We start from the raw sequence: 20265 nt of genomic DNA on the forward strand, positions 1-20265 counted from the left end.
CAAAATAAAATTCTATAAAGCATGTAAACTTTACATTGTTCAGTAAAAATTAAAAATATTTCTATAATAAGTCAGAGTTTAACAAATTTGAATTTATTAAATTTAAATCAAATTCTGCAAAGCATGTAAAATAAAAATTAAAAGTATAGCCAAAGTACTCACACATTTATTTTTTATTATTATTAGGAAATGGAGAATCTGTACATCCATTTTATGTACATATTATAAATTATTTTCCCCTAAATTTGCAATCTACATAATGAAGCAATAAAACTCAAATATTTATATGTCAATTGAAACTTTGAATGGGACTATTATAAATAAGCAATAAAGTAAAATTGTGTTTATATGAAGAAGCACATTTGATATTTAACATTTGCAGCCAAGCATAAGCCATTCCCCAAGAATCTCTCACTCCCTTCGAAGAGCGTCTTTGGCTCAACAGACGAAGCTGAAAAGCTATTAGAATGCGATCCCTTTTCTAATGGTCCGTGGCATCTGAGGTGACGCCACAGGCGCGCCATTTTGTCGGCCCCCTCGGAGCAGCGGGGCAGTGCAGTGGGAGCGGCCCACTGGACGAGCTGCGTCCTTTGACCATGCCCGCCTCGGCCGCGTTTGACCGACATTCGCACTCGCTTTATGGCTCGCTTTGGGCTGTGCCGAGAGCTGAGAGCTCAGAGCTGAGAGCTGAACAGAGTTGCCATAAAAACTGGCTGCGAAACTCACCACGGCTGAGCGCATGGTGGTGAGTTCGCTGGCCAAGAACATGGCGCTGCGCACGAGCGAGACGGCATGCGAGACGAGCCAGACAGCAACAGGCCAACGGGCCAACGGGCGGGTGAGCACGAGCGAGCAGCGCCGAGCAGCGCAGAGTTGCGGCGCCGCAGCGCTCTCGCTCGCACCCATGCGGCTGGGGCAGCCACCGAGAGCCACCACCAAAGCAACCGCTCGCCACCACCTATGACAAAGTGGCAAAATTGTTGCCGCTGCCTCGACTCGACTCGACTGGGTTTTTGTGCGGCCGCGGCGCTGCAGGTGCGTTTAGTCTCGTTTTGGCAGCCACAGCGCGACGACGTCCAGAGCGGAGGCGACGGTTCACGTCCACGTCGAAGTCGAGCTTCCCACTGAGCCACAAATCGAAGATCAAGTTAAAGTGCAAAAGACAGCGTTTCGAAATATACTTACTTTTTTTTTACTGTTGACTGTGCATTCGAGTGTGTGTGAAAACCGAAAGAGAGAGAGAGAGAGAGAGAGCGAGAGAGCAACAAACAGTGACAGAGAGAGCAGTGTGTGTGTGTGTGTGTGCATGTGCTAGAGTCCAATTGGAATCCGTGCGGCCGCCGTTGGCAATGAAAGACTCAATGAGCATATTAACCCAGACGCTGCCCACGACTACAGCGCCCAGCGAGCCGTCGCCACATTCGCATTCGCATTCGCTTTCGCATTCGCATTCGCACCACCATCATCTGCACCATCACTATCCGTTGCATCCGCCGGCGGTCAACATGTCCATGTCCACCTCGTCCAATCTGAAGCCGAATCGATCCCGCTTCATGATCAACGACATTCTGGCGGGCAGTGCGGCTGCTGCCAGCGCCGCAGCCTTCTACAAGCAGCAGCACAACAACAACAACAACAACAACAACAATACAAACAATAATAATAGCAATAGCATTAATAATAACAACAACAACAACAACAATAATAATGAGCATTTGGAATCAGAGTCTGGACCAGCAACGCCGCCCGGCTCCGTCCTGGGCCTGCCACCGCCGCCGCCGCCGCACCAGCTGCCCCATCAGCCGCATCCACACGCCCTGGCCGCCGTGCACGCCCAGCACCATCATCATCATCAGCAGCAGCAGCATCCGCTTACGCATCCTCATCCGCATGCACTGCCGCACGCCAAGTTGACCCACTTCGCGCCCAGCGCCCAGATGGGCGCCAACGGGCTGAACGTGGCGCAGTATGCAGCGGCCATGCAACAGCATTATGCAGCCGCCGCCGCTGCAGCAGCGGCGCGCAACAATGCGGCAGTGGCGGCAGCAGCAGCAGCCGCGGCGGCCGCCGGTACCGGCGAGGCGCCGCCGCAGCCGCCGTCGGCAGAGCTCGACGACAGCAGCGACTACCACGAGGAGAACGAGGACTGCGACAGCGACGAGGCGGGCAGCGGCGGCGGCGGCCACATGGACGATCACAGCGTTTGTAGTAATGGTGAGGTGAGCTTCTATATTATTTTGGGCGGGAGCGGGCAGGAGGCGTGGGCGGGAAGCGCGAGGTGGCAAGACTACATAGAGTTCGGCTAATGAGTGGAAATCCGTTAGAGTTAAAGAGAAGCTACGATTAGAGCAGATATGAATGCATGAAGGATATGAATGTAAGAGAGAGAAAGATAATTTTGGGTTATCCTTACTTATCAATAATTCGCTCTTAGCTGAGAGTAGTCAGAGTGATCCGATACGATCCGATACGATCCGATCTGAAGTGAAGCCTTGAATGGTCATGCATGTTATCTATGCACAAGGTCTACATAATAATGAGCTGATAACCATTTGTTGAATGATAATCAAGATGATGATGACAATTTCAATAATCATCATCAGATTATTAAATACAAATTATATTCTCTAAATATATTTAATTTGAATAGCCTTAATTCAATGACGAGCGAGTCAATGCATCTGGCATCGATTTCCAATCAGACAGCGAATTACAGAGTGATCAAGACGTGAAATATAAACACAGTAAATCTGTATAGACTACATATATATATAGTAAATATCTGTATATGTATATATAGTTGTAAATATTCTATAAATATATAATCATCATTAATCACAATAATTGACAATTTGAAGATTCTGATATCTAAATATCAGCATATATGTGTTTATATATATGTATTTTATATATGCGACTGCAAAATCTATTTTTGACTTTTAATATACCCCATTGGCTCCCTAATTCAATGGCATTCCATGACAATCGTCAGTCTGTGCGCGATAGCCAATCGTAATGCGGATCTCTCTGTCTGTCCGTCTGACTAAGTGAATGTCATGCCAAGTTCGTTGCCAGAGTCTTTTGTTATCTATGTTGCTGTGTGTGTGCGTGTGCGTGTGTGTGTTTGTCTGTTTGTGTGTGAGGCCGCTTTGCAAAACAAACTGTAAAAATTGCATGCAACAACATGCACAGATTCTAGTGGGCATGGCGGCGGCGGGGGAGTGCGGCCTTTTGGATACTTCTGAAAAATTGCATTTTCACGCTTTGTTTGCGCTCAGCCACCCGCCTGCCACCCGCCACCCGCCGCCCGTTGCCCCCCGCCCACCATTCCATTCGTCATTCCATTGCGAATTGTGTGCATTTGTCTGCTTAAACTGCAGCGCGAGCAGCAACAAGAAACGGGGGCGTGGCTCGCCAGCGGGAGTTGGTGCTGCAACTGGAGGGGGGAGGGGGCCAAACATCCAGTTGGAGTGAAGCAAAACGCAGTTTGCAAGACTAAATTTTATGCTTTTGTTTTAAGAGCCCAACGTCAGACTAATTATATATAGTTAGAAGCAAAACGTTGTCTCTCTGGCTCGTCGCTCCTCTCACTCTCCCTATTTATCTCTCTCTCCCTCTCACTCTTACTAATTGTGGTAAATGTTATAAAAATGGAATTTAATATCGTTTGATAGGTGCCCCAGAGCAAGTTGTATGTATTGAATGTGCTCTATATGTGTGCGTGTGTGTGTGTGTATGTGTGTGTGTGTGTGTGTGCGTGTGTTGTGCGTGTGTCTCTTTGGCAAATGAATCTGCACTCTCCTCGACCATTTATTACTGCAATTTCCTGTGTGCAATTGTAATTTTATAAACGGTAGTCGCGTCTTGTTGGCCCAACGGCCAGCCAGGCCTGACGTTGCGTCTTGCTAAAAAGCAACAACAACAGCAACAAATGAGACTGAGAAGACGGTGCTTGCCCGGAGGAAGCAGCATCTGCCTGCTGCTGCTGCGCTGCTTTTAATTCGACTCGATCGCAGCTCTGTTTAAGCTGGGTAATTGCAACGCCTCAAGCAGCAGCAGCAGCAGCAGCAGCTGAGACACAGACAGAGACAGAGACAGAGACAGACAGAGACAGGGAGAGAGTCAACCATGTTAAGAATTTTGCTAGCTGCGCTGAGCAAACAACTCCTCACAACAGATCAGAATATTAAGTTGGCTTCGGCTTAAATGCGCACTTGGCAAATTTTCGCTTTAACTAATTTAACGCCAGGAAAGCGGCAAGCGGCAAGTGGCAAGCGACTAGTGGCAAGTGGCAAGTGGCCGTGGCCCAGACCTGGGCCGACTCGCTTATCGACTAACCGCAATCAGATAAATTTACATAAATTTTATGTACTAAATGGCAAACGAGCAGCGCAGCTAGGCTGAAAGCCAGAAGGGTTGGCCAATGGGCCGCCAAACGGAAATGGCCACGGGAACGAAAACGGGAACGGGAACTGGTATGAGGACTGGGCCAAGTTTAGACATTTTGCTACACATTTTTATTACACACACAGAGAAAGAAAGAGAGAGAGAGAGAGAGATAGAGAGAGAAAGAGAGAGCGGGAGTAGGGTGTTGAGCCAGACTTGGCCGGTAGAGGCGATTGCGTGGCCTTTAGCGCTCTTGAACTCTGGTCGATGTCTAGTCAGGTTACAGTTAGCTTTAAGTAGATGGCTCTTTGGTAAACGAACTCATCGCGCTCTGTGTGCTTTCAGGTGGCAAGGACGATGACGGCAACAGCATCAAGAGCGGCTCCACCAGCGACATGAGCGGCCTGAGCAAGAAGCAGCGCAAGGCGCGCACCGCCTTTACCGACCATCAGCTGCAGACGCTGGAGAAGTCGTTCGAGCGACAGAAGTATCTCAGCGTCCAGGAGCGACAGGAGCTGGCGCACAAGCTGGACCTAAGCGATTGCCAGGTGAAAACCTGGTATCAGAACCGCAGGTGGGTTACCAACACCCTCTCCGTCCCCAGTCCCAGTCCCAGTCCCATTCCCTCGTTCAATTTGCCTCAACTAACTCTCTCCCATTGCTTTTGCTTTGCTCTCTGTACGCCGCAGAACCAAGTGGAAGCGACAGACGGCCGTGGGTCTGGAGCTGCTCGCCGAGGCGGGCAACTTCGCGGCCTTCCAGCGGCTCTACGGCGGCTCGCCCTACTTGGGCGCCTGGCCGTACGCGGCGGCAGCCGGTGCCGGCGCCGCAGCTGCCGCGCATGGAGCCCCGCCGCACTCCAGCATCGACATCTACTACCGGCAGGCGGCCGCCGCGGCGGCCATGCAGAAGCCGCTGCCCTACAACCTGTACGCGGGCGTGCCCAGCGCCCCCTTCACGCACCTGTCCGCCTCCAGCTCGCTGTCCTCGCTGAGCAGCTACTACCAGAGCGCGGCGGCCGCTGCTGCGGCGGCCAACGGAGCTGCGGCCGCTGCTGTCGCCGGTGGTGGCGCTGCTGCTGCGGGTGGTGGTGGTGCAGTGGCAGCGCCACTGGTCACCGCCCCAGCCGCTGGCATGGCCATCATACACAAGCCGCAGGCTCTGACCACATCGCCGCAGTCGCAGTCGCAAGCGCTGGCTGCGTCGCCTGTGCATCCGCCCTCTACGCCTAGTCCGACGCTCAATCCGGGCAGTCCGCCGGGCCGCTCCGTGGACAGCTCCCAGGCGCAGTCCGACGACGAGGATCAGCTGCAGGTGTGAACTGGCCAAAGAGGGAACAGAATGAAGAAGAAGAAGAGGCAGCAGCAGCAACAAAATAGAATTTGTTTCCAAAACACAAAAGGGCAAAAGGTGTGTGTGAGAGAGAGAGAGAGAGAGAGAGAGAGAGAGAGAGAGTGCGTGTGTGTGAGTGAGTGTATATATGTGTGCGTGCGTGTGTGAGTGGCCTAACTTATTTGTTTGCTTTTAGTAATTTATTAAATACAAATACTTAAACAATTTTTTTTTTTTTTTCGAGATTAGGCTTAAGCGAAGCGAATGCATCAAATATTTATTTAAATGTTGTAAAAATTAGCAGCCAAACAATTAAATTTAAGAAGCTAACAATTAGTGACAACTGCAACAAGAACAATGTGCATATTTAAGCTAGCCACAAGATGTATTACGTAACTTAAAAAACAAAAAACAAAACGAAAAAAAAAACTTTCAATAAAGTTTGCATTTTTTTTAAATAATATATTTTTTTTTTTTAATATTATTATTAGAATAAACGTGGTCGTTGTATTTGTAATGTAAATGTAACAACAATTTTTTTGTCTAAATAAAAATAATAATAAGTAAATAACTAGTCAAAAGAGTGTGCGACAGAGACAGAGAGAGAGAGAGGGGGAGAGAGGGAGAGCGAATGGCAATTAAATTATTGAACAGCAGCAATTAGCAATTGGCTTGGGCTGTGGGGGAGGGGGTAGGGGGATTGCAACCCCTAATGATAATAATTGCATGCAAAGTGCATTTAACCGCAATTAGTGCATTTATTAGGCCAAAAGCTGACAGCGACTAGCTGGTAGCCAGTTGGCCAAGAACAGCAAACGGCAAACGGCTAACTGCAACTGCAACGGCAACTGCAACGGCAACTGCCTCTGTTTCTGTTATGGCCATGGCTGGATTGCGTGCCTCGACTGCGTGCTGCAGGCGAAGTGGCCAGGCAAGCCTTCGAGTTTAGCTAAGGACACCTGAGCAGCTGTAGCACAGCCGTCGAGCATATTGATTCTGTGGCTGCATGGCGCTGGCAGTGCGGCAGCGCATACAGCAGTCGCTATAACTTGGCCAAAGCCGAGCACTCAGTCACCCCAACCAGCCGAAAAAAAAAAACTCAAAAAACAGAAGTTGTTACCGCTGCACGCTTCTTGGCAAGCAACACGCGCGCTTCTCTCTCCCTCACTCTCACTCTCTCAGTCTCTCGACAAATTGGTTGCGAATGTTAATGTTGTTGGCTTAAAACAAAAGCGACGCTTGGTAGGACAATAAATGCAACGGCCGAGAACATCAGCAACAGCAACAGCAGCAGCAATAACAATGCCCGCAGGGGGGTCGGGTAACCGTTCATTAAAGACAAATGACATAAAACCGGCACCATGGATGAGCCCTCACTCTCTCTCTCTCTCTCTCTGTCATTCTCACTCGCTCGCTCTGCCTCCCTCTTACTCTGTCTCTGTCTATGTCAGTGGGCATGGTCAATTAAACATGATCGTTGTCGGTAGCCAAATGTTGCTAATTACTGCAATACTCTGCCAGCAATTGGCGAAAGTGCCTGGCCGCAGTGCTGGTAAGAGCAGCCAGTGTAGGACAATGGCATAAAGTGAACAAAGCAGTGTTAAATACTAGACTAGCATATGATCATTCTCAGTGTCTGTTGCTCTTAGGGATGACAGACCTAAATCTTTTTGAGTCAAGATATCAGAGGAGTCTACCTGATATAAAGTAAATATATATGTACATATGTATGTATAAAACGATATCTATGCAGCACTATATACTGTAGTATCTTAAGATCCATGAGTATTCATATATTTTTATATATATATATTTTTATTTAATTAGTTAATTTCTTAAAATTATTTGAATGCTATTAACTATTTACATAATTTAATTTAATTTATTCATTTACTTATTTTTATTTATTTAAAAGTTATATATTTTGATTTAATTAATTCATTAATTAAATTAAATGATGAAATATATATATTTTTTAATTAAACTTATAAATTTCATAAATTAATATTATTTATTAATTTATTTTAAATTAATAATTTGTTTATTAATAAATTTTTTTATTGAACTTTTAATTTATTATTGGCTTTTATTTATTTTTACAATTTTTTTTTTTTAAATTTTGTTAAAACATTTTATTAAATAATTATATTTTTATTTCCTTTTTTTTAATCTGCATTTATTATTTTTATGAACACCAGATTTTCCTTATATATTTGTCTTAGCTCCTAAAAATTAATTCTGTCCTAATTCTATTCAAAGGAAATAAAACAAAAAAACCTTAACCATCAGATAAAACATCTCAATAGAAACTATGGCTTTTTAAAATATTGGATATAAGAAATTGTAATTTAAAATTGATTAATAATGTATATAGATTGTGCACCGCTCGTAAGTATATGAACTGACTTATACTATATAGATATGATTGTATAAATGTTACACCGATATACATGCATGTGCGTGTATGTGTAGATCAGATCTGAACTCGGATCTTAAGGATTTAAGGCACAAACAGACGATTTTTCTTTCCACTTATTTGACTCAGTAAGTTAGTTTCATTGATAGATTATCATTAGCGATACGATACGATTGTGAATTCTGAAGCTGAACATTTTGATTGCAACCTTGATTTTGAGCTAGTTTGCTTGCCACAGTGGGCTGTTTTGATTGTGGGAAGTAATAGGTAATTGCGTAAATTCCATGCATAAATTAAGGACAAACCCGGCAAACATCAAATCGAAATCAATATTGTGTAGTGGCTTATGAGGCGCTTCGCTTATCAATATAGGCAGCCGTAGACTTTGATATGCAAACTCTGCCATCTGATGGGCGGAGGGGCGGATGGGTGGGTGGATGGGTGGATGGGCGGACGTCGTGCCGTCGGGGATTGCGTGGGCAATTGGGAATTTCGCAACACCGGGCGCATTTACGAAATGAAGCCGAAATATTGCCTGCTTACTGTGCTGTAACATCAATTTGCATGGAAATCAGCAGCAACAGCAACAACAGCAGGAATAACTCCATCAAAGTAAGCCCTATATGCAGCCACACACACACACACACACACACTCGCACTCAAACACATGTGTGTGAGAGGATCCACACCCACAACATATCATAATATAAATTAAACCCTTAAAGCTCAGGCTTTCATTTTGCATCGACTTTGTTCATTTGATGATTTAATTTGCAGTTCTTTTGAACCAGTTCCAGATTTGTGCTTCTTTTTTTTGTCGAATGAGATGCATCGCAGGGGCTTGAATATCTGGCTCTAAGCTAAATACAGGGCGCCGAGCTGCGAATTTTGGATGGGCGGTACGAGCGAACCGGAAGAACGCCTACGATTCGACTGTTCAACCTCCAAGCTAAATTGCAAGCGGAAAAAGAAGAATAAGAAGAAGAGGAAACTTTACTTTCGGCCCGAACTCGAGCTGAACTTTACGTGATGTCTCTTTACCCTATAAATTCCATTAACTAAACATTTTATTTATGTATGACATAAAATTTCATTGGCTTTAGTTTTTGATTTCGTATTAAATTAAATTAATTTTTATTATTTTTTTGTTTTGTTTTTCAAATTGTTTCTCTGTTTTTTATTGCATTTTTTGCTGCATTCGCTTGCATTTCCGTTGACCCTTGACATATGCCACTTAACAGCGTAGCGTCGGCTGTTTATGGACACGTTGGGGGCGTGTCAAGGGGGCGGTATTATTTATGAACTAGTTAAGTGCATCTTGTAATATAATATATTATATGAGACTACAATTTGATAGATAATTCTATATGGCATAAATACGTAAAATGGAATAAATTTGTGATCAAGTCTATTTATTATTATAGTATAATGAATAAATGAAAACAATATTGGATGTAGTTATTAATAGTAAACATTATATATATATATATATACGTGTATGTATATAGTTTAGCATAATTTCAGCTAGATTCACAGTCAAGAGGCATTTAAGCACACTTAATGACTTCTCATATTAGTGTGTGTATGAGTAGACTTAAGTTGTCCAAAGTGTTAAGCTAACGCGCAATGTCGGGTAACATCCGCCCACCCTGCCGTCCGCCCGCCTATATGCAACTGTATTTGTGCAATGCGAGCGATAAACACATTTGACAGCAGCCGGAAATGGCGCTTAATTGTCGCCACAAGCTGCCAGGTTTTCTGTTATCGCTACAAATTATATTTTTGTTGTTTATTTAATGAAGTTGCAATTTGCGATTTAATTTTTGTATTTTTGTGAATTTGTTAAATAATTGGCAGAGTGATTTTAATTGATGTATCTAAATTGAACTGAGCGCTATAGACATTAATGGTAATGAGCGAAGTAGAGAGAGAGAGAGTGAGAGAGAGAGAGAGATAGAGAGAGAGAGAGAGAAGAAGACAGAGAGAGAGAAGAAGACAGAGACAAAAAGAAAGTCAAAGAAACGAAGAGAACGATATAGATAGAGAAAATATCTATAAGTAGAGAGAATAATAAAGACAGAGATAGAGAGTGAGAGAGATACAGAGGTAGAGAGAAAGAGAGACAGATCCAGAGGCAGAAAAAGAAAGTGAAGAAAAGAAAAGGAAAGAGATAGATAGATATACATAAAAACAAAGAAAGACAGATACAGAGACAGAGACAAAAAAAGTGAATATGCAGATAGAGAGACAGCGAGAGAGAGAGAGAGAGAGAGAGAGAGAGAGAGAAAGAGAGAGAGAATATGATTCAGAAATAAAGATTCACAGAATAAGAGCTAGAATGAATAAAGAGTCATACTTTGTTAGGGTATTTGAGATTTGGTGTCGAGCTCTCGGCTTGCATAGCTGGACAGGACGGACTGAAGCGCATCGCCTTGGGGGCGGCATATGCAAATTTCATGTGTTTGTTTTCTACAGCGATTATATTCAATAATTGTGTGCATTTAGATAAGTTACAAGCCCCCTCGGCCGGAGCAGAGGGCGCACAGACAATGCTGCAGACGCAGCCCCGGCCAACTCAGGCGCCGGCCAAATGGACGCCAGTCACGCCATCGCACCCTCCACGTGCCCAGGCCCGAATTCAAGAGCTGCCCTTCAGTGCAGCCAGGCAGCCCCATGCCAGCCAGCTAGACGTGTGTAGGTGTTGAAAGTAACTGCAGGCAAGTGCAGGTGCATTGTCATACCGTTACCCGCTGCCCCCTGCCCTAAGGCGAGCTGCCGTCGACTCAGAAATGTGTCGGAAGTCTTTAGTAAAAGTTAAATAGAAAGCATATAGAAGATTTATATGCTATTCCCCCGTTATATTTATGCAAATTTCAGCACTGCTTTCCACCGACCACTCGCCGCTCTCCGCTGTCCCCTGTCCGTTGCTCCAGCTGTTTCGCCTATCTGGCACAGTCTTCGGCTTTATTAATCGCCTCAGCCAGTCGCAGTAACCAGCTCAATAAAGTGTGCCACAATTAATTGCCTGACTATGAAACACGTATTTCATTTTCAATTTCGAAGCCGAGCAGCATTTGTATACGATTAATTTATTAGAGGCTCGCATGTATTTGAGTACAATGCGTGCTACACCGGCATGATAAATCAATCTAATTGAATATCTCTTCTATACATATATCGCACATATGTGCCTGTATGTGAGTACATAAGTTGATTGGAAAGGTTAAGCTGAAGAGCTCAAGGCTAACCTGCAAGCATATGAAAGCATCTTCAATTTTAAGCAAGAGCTTGAATATGCAATTCGCTATCTATATCTGTTATACAATTTTGTATCATCGAGTCTAGTCGATGCCCACAAGGCCAACCAAAAAGTAAACTTTCTAATCTTCTTCTACACTCAAAATATTGAAATGCCAGCAAGTCAATTCAAAACATTTATTGAGAATGAAAAAACTCAACTTGAGGCTGAATTTCCTTCATTAAATTCTAGTTTGCTGTTGCCTTATAGAGAGTATGGGAGTCGCTGTACACGAGGCTTTTAGCACCGCTAAGAGATGAGTTACTGAGTGAAGCAATCTATTAAGTGCGATGGGTATATCCTAACGAGTCTGTTGCGTCAAATTCTATGGAGCAGTTCAGTCAATGTTGTTGATAGCTGTGTCTCCGATCAAGGATATGTTGAGATTAGTTGTTAGCTCAGCATGCCTGAGGAAGATAGCCTCCATGTGTTGCGTATTTTCTTGAGGTAATATTTTAATGAGACTCGTAGATTTGTACTTTCTAATACTAATACAAAAAATACTTTCATACCTCAAGAAAGATCATATATTCTATTGTTTTTTAGTACAGGCTAAAGACTGTGCCCTTACTAAAGTGGAATTTCTGAACTAACTGAATTTGAATTTGATGATCCCATTGATCTCTATAAATATGATTTCATATAAATATAAATATACATTGTTCAATAAGTATATGTAGAACGTCAGGATCCGAAAGAGAACTTATATAAATAATATTCAGATCATCTCTAGAAGTTAAGCTTACAGTAGTTGTACAATTTTGAATCATAAGGTTGCTAAATTGTAATTCCAAATTATTCGAACTCTTCTTAGCTTTTCCAAGCTCTATCAACTATATATTTCAATAGGCATAGAAAAACGAGTATTTTCTCTTAAGACTTCATATATCGACCTAATTCTTTTTAGCTTCATTTTTATCTCATCCAAGAAATATCCTATGATACAAATCGCGAGTCTTTACTCTGAATGGAAGCAGAAGGACGGACGATCTGTGAGAGGAGCAAAGCCCAGATCTCAACATTAGTTAAATTCTTAGGTGAGTCTTAAAAATTCTATTAATACCAGTTTAATTCACGGTCTAAACATGTTGATGAGTATACGGGTAAATTAATCCACCCATGCTGAAGAAAAGCTAATGAGTATTTCTGAAATGCAACCTTCTCTAGTGGAAACTGCTCGTTTTCCCGTTTGACACTTAATCCTTGCGCCTGGCAAACGAAAATGAAAATGAAAACATTTGTTGCCATTTTCTATCGCAGCCCTGAAATCTGGCCAATTTGTCGACGGGCCAAGAGATAAGAATGTGGCAGAGAGAGAGAAAAAAAAAAATTGAAAATAATAAATAAAACGCACGAACAAATTATGAAAGCAATCAACGGGACGAAGCGGCAATGGGGATTTCGCCGGCATTAGGTCTCGGCTCGGAGCTTAGGTCTTATCAGCGATGTGAATTTGAGCGGCGCGCCGCTGCAAAAAGGACAACTCAACTAAACTGGGCGCTGCTCGATGGAATAGATGAATTTGTCACATTATGGGCATTAACGGGGCGGGCATATGTGAAGGAGCTGATAAGATCCAATGGCGATGCCCAGACTCAGGCCAATGCAGCAGAAAATCTGGCCAAGGGACGGGCGGGTGGCTTCTGTTGTTGTTGCTGCTGTTGTTGCTGTTGCTGTTGGCAGTGGTGGTGGTTCTGCCTTCTAATGCAATTTTCAAATATTGTTGTTGTCAGTGTAATTGCCAGGATATTAATAGGGGTTGTGCTGCGTCCTCAACGGATTACGCCGGGCATTATGAGCAAATTAAGTGTGAAGTGGCATTTGGGATTTATACACACGCACACAGACAGACTGGCTGACGCAGAGAGGGCAAGAGAGAGGGAGAGGGAGAGGGAGAGGGAGAGACGCGCGGGTGCAAAGTCGAAGGATGCCAAAGGATCGCTGCTCTTAAGCGCTTTACCGACTGCAAAGCCAGACAACACAAACAATAGGCGTGGCCGCTGACACTCGCCAACAAAAGGTGTCACATGTCAAGCCAGCTACCTATGCGTGGATATCCAGGGGCCAGGCACTCAGGCACTCGGAAAGCCAGTTCCAGTTGCCTTTCTGTTGAGTTGGAAGAACAAACTTGCACAACAAATGCGTCGCCTTATTGGCCTAGTCGGCCGCGCACATTTAACCCCAAGGGGCGGGGCAGTCAGGCATCTCTCAACGGCTTATCATTTACACTTAACGGCTAAGCGTGGGCAGGAGCAGGCGACTCTCCCGCCGGAGCAGGGGAAGGAGCAGCGGCAGTGGCAGGGGTAACGGAAACGACGCCGGCACGTGCCCGGCTGCCGCATCGAGCGATTCATAAGCTTGGCTACTGGCGGCGGGGGTGTGGGCGGCGCATGCATTGAAGTATTATTAACCGCAAAATGCTCATAAAGGATCAATTTGTGCGCACACGTGCCGAGGATAATGCCCAGGGCCACGGCCTGTGGGCGGGGGCGTGGCGCAGAGCCATCATTGCGACAAAGCGTGAAGTGCCCATAAATCAAAACAGCGGCTGCCAAATGGACACTGCCTGACGACAGTCCATGTCCTGCAGGAGGAGAGCCACAACTGTCTCAGATACTTGACTCCCTTCTGGGCAGGACTCCTGCTGGCCCACAAATAGGTTCACCTCTGTGCGCATCCGTTCTTTCTACTGCTTCACTGATTCAGCTTCACACTGTGCCGGCTTGCCTGACTTCCTTCTGGCCAGGATTCTGGCCAGCTATCAAATTCACCTCAAGAATTATTCTGCTCCTCTGGTTCTGTCTGTGCTGTTCGTGTATCTATATATTATTTTACTCTCCATTCTCTCTACTATTTCAGTACTCCACTTTACCACGATCCTTGCTTGCCAGACTTCCTTCTGGGCAGGACTCTGGCCAACAAATAGCTTCTCCTCTGGAATTAGGCAAGTCTTCTGTTCGCGCTCAACGTTTCGAAATGATATATTGTATCAATATAGTACATATACGAGTAAATATATACATTTTTGTGTCTGTTCCCTCCCCTGTTTCAGTGTTTCAGTTTCACACGATCCCTTCTTGCTTGTCTCTCTTTAATAAATTACTATTTCATTTTCTCTTTGTCGTCTTATGATCCGAGTGTTTCTATTTGTGTTCTGGCAATTATTTCATTTAAAATTGCTTTAGTCTTCTCTTATCTTCCACATTTTCGACTGTTCCACTTGATTCCATTGTTCCCAATGTTCTGTCTCATTTTCTCATTTAACATCAAGTTTCAATCTCTTTCTGTTTTCCCAGCTGTTTCAATGTCATTCACATGTTTTTATTCGATCACATTTCGTCTGGTTTATAAATGTAATACCGCCTTTCTGTTCTATTCTCACTGTTTTACACTCTTGTTGCATCGCTTGGGTCTATTGTTTCTGAATGTCATTGTCTCACCATTCCAATTTATTGTTGCACCAACTCCCACTGTTCCATTGCTTCCGCTTTTCAGCCATGTTTCACAGTCCCATATTCCACTTTCATTTTTATACCGCTCTCTGTGGTCCCTTGCTTCAGTCTGTCAATAATGGATTCTATTAGTGTTTGTCACTGTTCTGTAGTCTAACCGTTCCGATTCCATACTATTCGTACTCTTACCGCTCCCTTGCTAAAGCTTTTCAATGGTACCTCGGTTCCTAAATGTCATTGTTTCACTCTATTCATGTCCCATTTCTAAACTTTTTTCAGCGTTTCTCTCGCTCTATTAAGCTGAGCTTCCACCGTTCCATCGGCCCCCCCATGGAGGCACTTGTCCGGCTCTTCTGTCATCTCATCTCAGGCGCTCGGTTTTGGCACATTTTGTTCCAATTCCGCTCGTCATCGACTCTTAAAACACAATTAATTAGACAAGTCTTGGCCAGGCCTGGACCTGAACCTGCAGCCGGACCAGGCGCAGCTCCAGCCCCATCCATCAGTCAACTGACCTGCAGCGGGTGGGCGGGTATTCGGGTGCTCGGGTGGTGCAGGCCAGCGTCCTCCCAGCACAGGCTGCGACCCACAAATCGTTTGCAATTTAGCTGCAATCGCGCCTCTTGGCTAAATTGCCTTTAAATTGGCAGTTGGCGCAGCGCATCATAAATCCAAGCGGCACCAGCGCCAAGTGCAGCTCCAACAGCTCCGTCGAGCCCAGCTCGCCTGCATGCATGCATACAGGTACATATATCCATTTCCATTTCTGAAGTAGCGGAAGTATCGCTTGCCCAGCTTGGATCTGGCACTGCGTCCATTTCCCACATCCATTGATCGGTCCGCTGCTGCTGCTGCTGCCGCTGCTGGCCGTGGGGCATCGTTGGCGGTCAGCGGCGGCGGTCGCAAATTATCAACAAATTAGACTTTTCGTCGAAGTTGGAGTTGGAGTCGGAGTTGGAGTTGGAGACGGAATCATCATTTCATTTGTTTGCATGTCTCGTTGTCATTTCGGTTGATTTTGGCGGCGTCTCCTTTGGCCTGCCATTTCTCATTTCTCAGCTCTCATCTCTCTCTCTCTCTCTCTCTCTCTCTCACCTCTTCGCTCTTCTGTTCTCTCTCAGTCGCAGCTCGTTTTATGACTGCCGCGTCGACGTCGCCGCCGCTGGTAAAGTGATTTCTTCAACGCTTTGTTAGCGCACAGGATTGATGCAGCTGTCATTAGGCGTTTTCGGCTTAAACGGATCCCAGCCAGGTTGACCCGAGCTGTGGGGCTGCCTGGTCCGTTTGCTAAATGCGTTTTTAACGTGCTTTTAATTGTCAGTTCGTTGCGTCTCCACTTAGCCCCCACTCTCCACTCTCCACTCCCCACTCCCCCACTCCCCACTCCCCACCCCACACACTGCCGGCCGATCTGCTGCTGGCTGGCTGGCTGAGCTGAGCTGCTTGAGCGCAAATTAAATCAAATTGAAACTAATTAGCATAAATAAATTTACACAAAATCTAATTGCAATATGGCTCGTTACAGGCTTTCACACTTTACGCTTGAGTGGGCGCCAACGTCGCTGTCGCTCACTCGGTTACTCCTCCGCCCTCTGGGACCCGGCCCCTTCCCCCTGCTGCTCCAAGCCAGCCTTGGCATTTACAAGCGACAACTGTCAAATTGGACAAGTTGCATTTGCAAATAAATAGACGGGCATTCGCTCAATCGGAAACGGAACTGACGGAGCACAGACGAGGCACAGGAGTCGTCGCCTTCCATTAGGCATTTGCGGCACTTGCGGCTGGCAGGAAGCGGCGGTTGGGTGGGTGCCGCTGGCAGTGTGGGGTTGTTGGCTGTGCTTCGACGCCTCGGCTTCAAGTTTTAGGCGCAATACAATTAATTGGATTTGATGCTGTTGGCCAAGCTGACACCCCTTGGCCACTCACTTCACTTCACTCCTTTAAACTGCTCGCTGGCCATGCGGCGTATACGCAACGCACTGAACTTGGCCACACACTCTTTACCGTTGTTTGCGCTGTAACAAGCTCAGTTATTTACTGCTTTATTTGCGCTCTTGTCAAAGCCATCAACACAGTCAGACAGCCAGGCCAGGCCAGGCCAGGCCAAGCCAGGCAATCCCTGTCCATGTGTCCGTGTCTGGCATATCCTGGTGGTGGGTTCTATTTACTTCATACCCAGCCCGAGCTCTATGGCTATGACTGTGGCTATGGCTTTGGGCTCGAGCTGGGTCTCTGTGACTGACTGTCTGTCTGTCTGTCTGTCTGTCTTTCTGTCTGTCTTTCTGCTCGTTGAGTTTATTTGCAGAATGATTTTTCAATAATTTATGTATGACGTTGTCGACGCACTGCCACGGCTACAGCCACTTGATTTAATGTGTGGGGTGTTACTTTCAACACCCTCCAATCATAATAATCATAACAGCAGAGGCAGCGCTATAGCACCACCAACACCAACACCAACACCACCACAACAGCAACAGCAACAGCAACAGCAACATGAATCAATAGTGTTTTTGGTGTGACAATGCAATTATAAATGGTGACAAAATAATTTCCGCTGCGTGATTTTTATGACAGTTGTGCGGCGCATTCTGCTCGACTACATTCGGATCAGAGGCACAAATTAAATAAGTATTAAGTAGTTTATCGGGCAGCCACGGCAGCATTACCAACTCGCAACTCTCAACTGCCGACTCCTGCTCCAGCTCCTTTCAGCTATCCTTTGCCTTGGCTAATTTCAAATGCCAATTTAATGAACATAATTGGATAGCAATGCCATAAAAGAAAGCGAGACATGAGCAGGAGTAGCACGTAGCATGAATAGCCTCACATCACATACCCACATATATATAATATGTATATATATATATATAATTTGTGTTCATCCCGATTTCCGGCCTCTTTGGCTGTGTGGGTGCTGTGGGGCCTCAGCGCCGTCAAATGAAATCATATTTCCTTTAAAGGGTATCCCTGTCCTCGTTTGCTCCACATTTGTATGTGTGCCTGTGTGTATACCCGTACAGATATGCACACACACATACACCCAACCGAGTGCCTATCAACGCTTCAGCCCGTTGCCCGTCTCGAGATCATCGCGAATTCATAAAAGCATGTCATTTTGTGCACGCAATCGCGTTGCGTTATAATTGGAAATTGGAAATGGCTAACAGAGAGAGAGAGAGAGAATGAGGGAGTTAGGGAGAGAGAGAGAGAGGGAGTGAGAGAAAAAAAATAAAAATATGTATATAAAATGAAATAGCTGCAGACGCGCACCTTTTGCGGAATTGACTGGACCTGGACTCGGAATTGGGTTTGAGTTTGGATTTGGGTTTGGGTCTGGGTTCGGATTTGCCTTTGGCTTTGCCAGTGCCAAAGCCACTTGGATTCCGCAGACTTTGTAAAACATTTGCAATTGCAAAGTGTTAACGGGAGTGAACTCACTGAAACGAGAAACAATCTAATAAACTATCAAAGAAGTAGATGTTGAATATTTTCGGATATTTCGAAATCGGAGCAGATTTTGGTATTTCAGCAGAGGAATTATCTCTATCATGTACATAGACTCTGGGACTGCCAAGAAAATATTGAGAAATTTAACAATAACTGGGCGAAAATCTTCAACAGCAAAAAATTGTTGTTATACCAATACTTCTGACAGGGACTGTCCTTATCTATCAACTTATTATCGAATGAAATTTGTAAAAAGTATTATGCAATGTTATCCACTCACTATTTTATCCCTTCAGCCTTCATTAAGTAGACCATCAAAAATTTATTAAAAAACTGTAACAAATTTATATATGCAATATTCTTTATATTATATTTTTATTGATCTTGATCTCTTTTAATCGACCGTACATTATCCTAGTTGTTCTTTTAACTGCATAACAATTTTTCTAATGCTCACTCGATGAATTCCTTTTTTGTTCTTATAGTAAAAATTTTGCTGTTGCAGGAAAGTGTTAAGCGGAAATTTGGATTCATGTATTTTATAGAGTTCACTTAATGAAGCATCATTCAGGATTCACTACTGAACTCAGAAAATTCTGAGCGTTAGCCGTGTAGAACGTAAGCCATCTAGAATAATCCCAACTATAACTGACTAGCTATTGTTATTATCATATAAAATAAACTCATATCAATTATATATTTAGTTTTGAATTTATATATTTAATTTTTTATATCAAACAAACTAGTCTGTTCATACTTTATAGAAACTAGGAATATCTCTATGTAGGGAAACACAAAAGTCCTCAACAGAAATTAATCTAAATAGCTGGGAGTATACATATTAAATATGAATGTATAGTAATTTTTATAGAACTAAATTTGTACAAGTCTAAAAATCCATAAATAGCTGTTTTTGTTTACATCTTTAAAATTCAAATTTGTTTCGGAAATTCCATTTTGAATAGAGTTCCTGGTTTCCATATGCTTCATAAGGCAACTTCAACATAAATTACCCTAACATTTCTAATATTGTTTCTAATTAAGGATTGTAGAAAGATAAAAGCTAATCTAATGTCGAGTAACGGCATGTATTTGTCCTTAACAGTATCACAATCACAATTATAATTATTAAAGTGAGATTGAACGGATTCAGTGGGTTCAGGAGAAGAACATATTGATATACAACAAAGTGAGCTTCTTCTTCTCTCAAGAGTTGCTCTGTGAGTGATATAATTTGATTTCATATTCATATAAGACAATCAGACTTTGATTGCTTATTGGGCTAATGCACTTTCTAAACAAAGTCAATGAATGTCGGAAGCAATCGATAATATAGTATCGATTAGTTAGTGCACGGCTTTATTTTACTTTAACCAAGTCATATAGATAACTTTAATTTCTCCAATTAGAATCGCGCTTCGTTGATCCCAATTAAAAATTATCAAACTTTAGTATTACATTTACTCTCTAATTGAAAGAACTTGATTTTTTTCAGAGCCCCGCTTACTTAACAACAAATGTGCTTAATTCTAGTTAGATTATATAACAATAAAAAAAAGAAAAATGGGCTGTGGCTCTTTATGTGCCGGAATGAGGTGACAGGTCCAATGCGGGCCTCGTCCGCTAGTTGCCACCAGGCCACAGTGCCACATCCTTTGTGCCAGTCAATTGTCAACGAGCCTGGGTCGGAGCATTGTCATAATCAAAGTGATTTCTCCGACCTCCCCGGCCGTGGAGAAATGTTGACAGCTGTTGGGGTTTCACCTTTCTTTTTTTTTCCATTTTTCCATTTTCCGTTTTTATACATTTCGTGTGTGGGTGTGTTTGTGTCTCCCTCTGCCGTGTTCTCTATTCAATTTGAATGAAAACCTGCAACATTTGCACCTGACCACAATGGAGCCGTCCGGCAATGGCATTGTTGATGCAGCCGC

General features: G+C 44.0%; 1 protein-coding gene across 2 annotated transcripts; it reads left to right on the plus strand.

The window, feature by feature from the left end:
• Positions 1-1037: 1037 nt before the first annotated feature.
• Positions 1038-5826, plus strand: LOC6584859 (homeobox protein B-H1). 2 transcript variants are annotated; one of them, XM_032732438.2, is made up of 3 exons: positions 1038-2214; positions 4732-4960; positions 5076-5826. In XM_032732438.2, the coding sequence occupies exons 1-3, from the start codon at positions 1350-1352 to the stop codon at positions 5704-5706; spliced, it is 1725 nt and encodes a 574-aa protein (XP_032588329.1). In that variant the 5' UTR covers positions 1038-1349; the 3' UTR covers positions 5707-5826. The 2 variants fall into 2 exon arrangements, with proteins under 2 accessions (XP_032588329.1, XP_032588330.1); XM_032732439.2 differs by lacking the exon at positions 5076-5826 and having other exon boundaries at positions 1038-2219; positions 4732-4870.
• The last annotated feature ends 14439 nt before the right edge of the window (positions 5827-20265 follow it).

Source organism: Drosophila mojavensis, unplaced genomic scaffold (genome assembly GCF_018153725.1).
Source record: "Drosophila mojavensis isolate 15081-1352.22 unplaced genomic scaffold, ASM1815372v1 contig_136, whole genome shotgun sequence".
Lineage (NCBI taxonomy): Eukaryota > Metazoa > Arthropoda > Insecta > Diptera > Drosophilidae > Drosophila > Drosophila mojavensis.